The 7,510-nt window shown below is 36.2% G+C and overlaps 1 protein-coding gene across 1 annotated transcript; it reads right to left on the bottom strand.

Annotated features, from left to right (window-relative positions):
* Window positions 1–1,659: 1,659 nt before the first annotated feature.
* LOC21395222 (putative receptor-like protein kinase At4g00960) lies at window positions 1,660–7,260 on the bottom strand. Its single transcript, XM_010103668.2, has 6 exons — window positions 7,018–7,260; window positions 6,791–6,930; window positions 5,864–6,074; window positions 4,326–4,560; window positions 3,840–3,990; window positions 1,660–2,482 (listed from the first exon to the last, which is right to left on the bottom strand). Exons 1-6 carry the CDS (start codon window positions 7,082–7,084, stop codon window positions 2,045–2,047), a joined length of 1,242 nt encoding a protein of 413 aa, XP_010101970.1. The 5' UTR covers window positions 7,085–7,260; the 3' UTR covers window positions 1,660–2,044.
* Window positions 7,261–7,510: the final 250 nt, after the last annotated feature.

Below are 7,510 nucleotides of genomic sequence, written 5' to 3'. Positions count from 1 at the left end.
TTTTTTATTTTTTATTTTAATTTTTAAGTAGAGGAATTAACTCGCCATGGCCATGAAAATTCAGAAAAATTATTGGAAAACTTTTTCACTTTATATAAGATTTGTAAAAGTTACTTATTGTGAGGAAACATGTTCATGTGTCCATTGCTATGGTCTGTCGTTGCTTTTCATGCTAAAAAGTATCTGCTTCTTTAGGGCCCTACATTTCTTCTGAAGCGGCTTATCTGCCTAAACATGATTAATTAGTGCATAATCAGCCGTTTTTGGCCGTTCTAAGATGAGTTTTGCTCGGCAGTACATCGACCCCCGCCTCTTCCAATAACGAGGTCTTGTACTTGAATCTTCCCATCCCGAATTCGAAAAATGGAAAAAAAAAAAAAAAAAAAAAAGATTTTAGGGTCCGTTTATTTTGCTGATTCGAGTTTATAATTCGAGTTGAGATGTGATTTTGTGTGAGAACTTTTTACTGTAGTACAAAAGTTAGATGTGACTGTTTCTGAGAGCTTTTTACTGTAGCAAAACTCGAATTCTAAACTCGAATCGGCGAAATGAACGGGGCCTAAGTTAGTCTCACTGTATAAATCTTGAATCCAATCATATTCTGTTAGTGAGATGACTATTTACTTTTATATGAAAACTGATTTAATGTTGTTGGATCATAAAACCTTAGCGTGTATGTTAAAAAAATTGGAATTTATTTCACGCGATAAAATAATGAACGATTGCGAAAAATACTATAGGCCCCGTACACTTTTAGATGACAATTGAACTAATTTGATTTGTATTAACTTTTTAGTACGCATCAAAGATTTGGGAAAATGCGTCCCATGCAACAATTGACCTAAATATGATTGGATAACACTTTTCAGTGCATGCATCAGTTGAACGTTTTTGCTAAAGTGCAACATTGCTGCATATTCTGTCATATATAATGGTGTAGGACTAGGTTTGATATTCTTTAAAATGACAATAACATGATTGGATGGGAGCTTTATGGCGCTGAAAATCAATAATAGCACGCTCAATTTTACTTTAATCTTTGATTTTTAAAATATCACACAGTCAGTTTTTAAAATTTTATTTTGTTTTAATTTGAGTCCTTATGTTAGTTAGATGTTAAATATTTAAAGAAATCTCTATAAATTAGGATCAAAATTGGAAACAACTAAAAATTTAAAGACTATCTGTAGAGATTAAATTTTATTTTTTGTATTGTTTTAATCTCTAATCTTTAGATGTTTTACATTTTGGTTCCTAATTTTCACATATTTTGTCAAATATTTAACACCTAACTAGAAGAATGACTAAAACTAAAACAAAAGAAAATCTCAAGAATTAACTGTGGGACGTTTTAAAAGTTAAGGACTAAAGTGAGATTGCGTGTAAATCTCAAGAATCATTTGTGAGATTAATTCAAAAATCATATAACAAGAAGCTGCTTTGTATATTGGTACAGTACTACCATAATTCCATTTAACAAAAAATGGGAAGAGCAAAGATCGACATCAACAACAACAGGTGCGTTATCGTATATCAGCTAGAAAAGCCTACACTGAGCGAACGGCAGTTTGAAAGAGCCAGAAATTTATTTTTTCTGGAACTAGATTTTGACTTCTTTGTGGAGTTAAAAGTACGCCAAAAGAAAAGAGTGCACATTGAAAAAAAAAAATCATGACCGCCTTCATTCCAACAAAAAAATGCTTCATTCAATGAATCACCCCTAAAGTAACTACGACATGAGACTGCTTCTCCTTTCCAGGTCCTCTATATTATGTTTTAACTCTATAAGAATTAAGAAACATCTAAAATTCTTTACATGAACCAACTAATTTGACCCGTTCGCTCTAGGTCACAAAAACTATTTTTCGGACGCGTCATGCAACGCAATTCTGCTGTATTCCCAAGGAATTGCAAGTTCAACCGGATATGTTTGTCAACTAGTTTACTCATATACCTATCAACATTTCCTATATATACATGAACCAAAAAAGACATCAAATCCATTAAAGAATAAACCAAATTTCCCTTTAACCAGCGAGACTAACTATTCAATGGGGCGTTTGCCCCGAGTATCCGATTTATGGCTTCTTGAACTTGTTCCGGTTTTAGGCTGGGGTGGTGAATTTGTACTCATTTTTTGCTGGGACATTGATGTTGTTCCAGTCCCAGTGTTTGTGTTAAAGCTCGAATCGGACAAATTCGATTCACCAGAAGTTCCTGCAGTAGAAGACAGCGCTCCGGGTCGCCTAGACCTTCTGTATCTGGTACCAGCCACTCCAGGTCTAGTCGGCTCTTCTAGATTGCTAGGTTTCTTGGACAGAATCACCACCACGCGATGCATTGTTGGTCGGAGGGTTGGATCACCTTGTGTGCATAGCAAACCTATTTGAATACACATTGCTACTTGTTCAGTCACTGCCGTTGGAGCCAATACTGCATCAAGAATATCCAAGCTCTTCCCTTTTTTGTAAAGCTTGTATGCCTGCAGATCAACGGAATCCCACAATGTGAGCTTTATGACTTGATAGAAATACTAGATGCACAAATTTGTTTACCAAATATTGGTCAGACGATACTGCAACAATTTGATTGGCACATTGTAATTGTAATATGCCAAGTACAATGTATGGTTGGTTAGTGCACCATTGTAAATTATGCTGTATTGTATTTGTATTACGTCAATTGTTATATGGTAAATCCCAAACAGTATTTGATGTAGTAGTATTTCATGTATTAGTCAGCTGTTTTTCATAGCTTGATAAGCAAAAACTCTCAGAAAATTTATAAAAGGATGGTCTAAGAGAATTTCTAAAAGTTGGGTTGGAAATTGGAATGCATTAAGTGATTAGTTAGGACTTTTAGGCCCCAAGACTTTATTGAGACTTGGGCATTGGGCCCTAGACTTTGTTTGTCAAGAAATGAGCTGGAAGAGGGAGAATCCTCCAATAAAACAAAAAAGACGTGTACCAGGAAAAAAAAAAAAGAAAAAGAAAAGTAAACTCCTGTCATGTTCATTGATCTATTCAGGTACATCAAAACCAGCTGAATTAGAATTTGATTGGCCAAGTCTGATGTGAACGGAGAACTTGATCCAGTTCCCAAATTTTGAGTCACCATAAAATATGGCAGATAATTTGGGCCAACAAGTATTTCACTCAAAAAGTTTGGAAGTTTCTCTAGTAAAGATAAAAAAAATGAACTACTAGTAATTCACTACTTTCAATCGTCAGATCTGTATTAAAAACTGTCTATTTTACACACTTTTCTAATTTAATTTGATTTTGACTAAATCAACGATCAAAAAACTGATTCTACTGGTAGAGAGGTCCTACTGAGAAAGTCTCCAAATTTTTTTTGGAAAGTTCCAACGTACGGAAGAGTCTAACAATACAGAGTCTCTCCAGGAAAACAAGTACATGCTTACAGCTCATATTTGGATAGAGCTTGTTGTGAGAAGATGGCTGGCAAATAACAACCTAATTAAGATGTTAAACCTACCAAGGTTGACATGGGCCCACAGGACACAATTTCTCATATAGGGCTTCAAGAAGTCGGTCAGTTCCTATGGTACGAATTTTTCAAATTAGGAACGTTGCTAATAGTAGAATACTAAAGGCCCGATTAATTCATAGGTTTGAATAGAAATTTCAATTTTGTGAGAGAAAACACTGTAGCAAAAAGGTTTAACAGTAATTTGAACCTATGAAACAAACATGGGCTAAAATATTAAGTTGAATTAGCCATTTCAAAGTCGAATTGGGAAAATGTACGAAAATAATGAAAAATAAAAGATGAAAAGGAACAATGCATCTCCTATCCAATCTTGATTTGATTCTTACCCAATCAAGTAGACTCTGCGCATCGACACTAAGATTAAACGATGAGTTCCGCTGGCCACTGATCAGCTCCAGCACCAAAACGCCAAAGCTAAAAACATCCGCCTTTACCGATAGATGCCCATGCATGACATACTCCGGAGCCATGTACCCACTGTTCAATGGATTAAGGAAACATCCAACAGTTAATTCAACTCCGATCATCTTTGTCCCATACTTGAGAAACTCAATTGAAACTGGTGACAAGAATATGGCTCGAGTTCACAACGCATGGGAATTGCCACGTAACAATGTCATTTGATTTTGTTTTCCATTTTTGCTAGGTGACAATGCTGACACGTTTTTATCATGAGTCGTACTCTCGTCACCACTAGTAAAAAAAAAAACCACATAATATATGACTTATTCGCTATGTTAGTAGCACAACTACAAACGTCATGACAAGAAATAGCATATTGATCAATGTGTACGGGCACGAGACAAACATACTTGGTACCAGCCACACGGGTGTTAACATGCGTCTGATCTTCGGGGAAGAGGCGGGCCATGCCGAAATCAGCAATCTTGGGGATCCACTTGTCATCAAGTAGAATGTTGCTCGCTTTGATGTCTCGGTGGATGATGCAGTTGTGCGAGTCTTCGTGAAGGTAAAGCAAGCCCCTCGCAACCCCACATATTATGTCGTATCGCCGTTTCCAATCAAGCTCCTCTCTTTTGTTGGACTCTGCAGCAATGTCATCACTATCACCATTACTACCACTTTAAAACTCATTTGAAATATAAGAAAAGCATACTTAGCATGATGATCATGACGCTTTAACATATAAAATATTCTATTAAATTTTGATGTAATTGGTGGTTGAGATATGGGGTTGAAAAGGATTGTGGGGTTTTGTTTGCTTTGGTGGAAAGATGCTTTGGTTTTCTGTTTCGTGGCTTGGAGGGCACAAATAATAGAGGTAAAGTCAAGGTCTTAGGAGCCGTCCAAAAAGAAGGTTTAATGAAAATGATACAATTTCAGGTGTGAAAGGGCCATAACCATATTCCATAATGCATAAAGACAAGAAGCGCATTAAGTCATGTTAATGTGTTTAATGGATACTAACAATTCTCTATCATTAAAATGGAAAAGGATTGAACCATGTTGAGGAACAAGTTAGAAAGAAAGTACTATAGGTAATTGGCGGAACCCTGAACTTGTTTCATAGCAACCTATAATCTCAAGGAAAAAGCTTTAACAAAGTATTGGCTATGGAAGTTTCAATATGTAGAGCCAATGAACATGGAGCAAATAGAAGTAAATAAGTTTTCCCTTACAATTTTTGAATAGTTATTTGTTATAAATAAAGGTTTTGAATAGTATTCAGAAAAAAATGAGTTCTTGTTTTGTTGTTTTTTTTTTTTTTTCCTATTACTCATGTCTAACTATCACTATTTAGCTCAATGCCAGCTAATAAATACCAGAATAAAACTTTTGATAGTGTGCTCTTAAGCTTAGCCATCACATTCACGCACTCACAAAAAAATCACAGGAGATTTTAATTTTGAAGCTTCAGCAATATAAACAAAAATAGGATCAACTTGAAATTAGATTTTTGGTAGGTACAAATTCAACAAACCTACAAATCTAGAAGAACTCTGACACATACATCTATCCATAAGCAACCAAAATTAATGAATCTCAAAGAAATCTAGGTGTTTTCAGAAATTCAGGCATTTGGTTTGAAGTTAAAATCAATTGGGCTTATAGGAAATAAATAGTTTACATGGCTCTCTGTAAAATACCCAAACAGATGTTGCAGAACCAAGAGAAAAATCCACTGAAGTTTATATACAAGACAACTTTCCAGATTCAAGAAACACACAACAGTAAACCAATGCTCAAGAAGCTTTCAACCTGAATTCAAAGCACAGAACCTCGACAGAATTTCATCATACAATGTGCTTAAAGTGAGATAGTAAAAAGAAATATGCTAGTAGATTAATGCAAAAGAACTAGACAAAAGGATTTAAAACCCAATACTCACTGAAGAGAAGCTTGTCAAGGCTCTCATGAGGAACATACTCATAGACAAGTAGTTTCTCAGAGCCGTGCACACAGTAGCCCAACAAATTCACGACGTTCCGGTGCTGCACGCGTGCTAGCAACTTGGCTTCATTCATGAACTCTTTCCTCCCTTGGTTTGAGGTGTGTGACAACCTCTTAACTGCAATCTCTCTACCATCATTCAACTTTCCCTAAGAAGGAAAAGAAAAAACCAAAAGTATGAAGAAAGTTTAAAATGCCTCTCCACAAAGAGATGAAACTCTGCTTCTTAGGCCGTTAAAAGGAATTCGTGAACAGCTAGTAAATTGTGAAGTTTGGCATTATGTTATTAACAAAGATAATGTTGAAATGTTTGAGAGAGACAAACATACCACAGAAGTCTAATTAATATCTAATAGCATTTTTCAGTTTAGTAGCTCTCTTGGTGTTAGCCTCCAGGTTCCTAAGGAAGTAAAAGGCTTACATGAATATGTAATTGCTTTTATTCAAAAAAAAAAAAACCGACACTCTTAGAAATGAATAAAACTGAAGTTGCAAGTCGATTATTTAACTGTACAAGTTACGTAATTTTTACTAATTTGCGATTGCTAATTCAATATCCCAATTGATCACTTCCACAACCTTTTTTTTTTCGCACTAAACGAGGAAAACCCTTTTTCTCCCACTTTTCCCAAATTTTACATCCATTAAAAGTTCTTTAAAAAGCATTAGAAATCAGAAGTTAAATAACAAGATAAATAAATATATAAGTGAAATGAAATCAAAACACTTCCGGATTCAAAATACCCACGAACGTTCCTGAGAAGACACAAAACTTGAGAATCCATTCCAATTCAACTCCAAACTTTCTCAGCAACCAAACGACCAAGTCAAAAAAAAAAAAAAAAAAAAAGACAGGTCCTTTTACCTTGTAAACGGGTCCGAAACCACCTTCACCGAGCTTATGAGTGGCGTGAAAATCCCTGGTAGCAGCAACCAAAGTTTCAAAGGCGAAGACTTTCTGTTCCTGTGCCGCTATCTGCTCCAGCTCCTTTTCACCTTGTCCCTCTGATCAAACAAACAAAAGATTTAGCCATGAAAATTCCCAGATTCACCAACACTACAACGTTTTACAAACTGGGTTTTGTTTCTTACCTTTGTTTGAGTGGGATCTGAAGAGCTTAACGATGTAGGTTTGAAGAAAATTCTTGGACTTGTTCATAGTTTTTCTCAACAATTTATGACTATCCCATAAAGGGCTAAAAAAAATTGGAAAAATTAATGCTTGGGAATTGGGATTATTGTGTGTATCGGCACTTGGGAAATGGGGAAATGACGAAGGAGAATTGGATTTTTCTTTTTCTTTTCTCCCTACTTTTCTCCTGATGATTTTGTTCAAGTTTGTTTCTGTTTTGCTTGTGTGTGACAACAGAGGACACATTTATTTGGAAGAGGCGTGTTGACTAGTACATTGACTAATTGGTTGTGTTTAGTGCTGAAACTTTGGACGGGCCGCCCGCGACCGCCCGAAAAACCCGAGGATTTGCCCGAGCCTGAACCCGACCCGCCCGAGATTTTGGGGCCGCCCGCCCGAGCCCAAATTTCACCTTGAACGGGCCGCGGGCTTGTATTCGGCGGCCCGAGCCCG

Source organism: Morus notabilis, unplaced genomic scaffold, assembly GCF_000414095.1.
Source record: "Morus notabilis unplaced genomic scaffold, ASM41409v2 Scaffold677, whole genome shotgun sequence".
Classification (NCBI taxonomy): Eukaryota; Viridiplantae; Streptophyta; class Magnoliopsida; order Rosales; family Moraceae; genus Morus; species Morus notabilis.
Note: the sequence above shows the minus strand (reverse complement) of the source record. Positions and strands in the feature narration are given on the sequence as shown.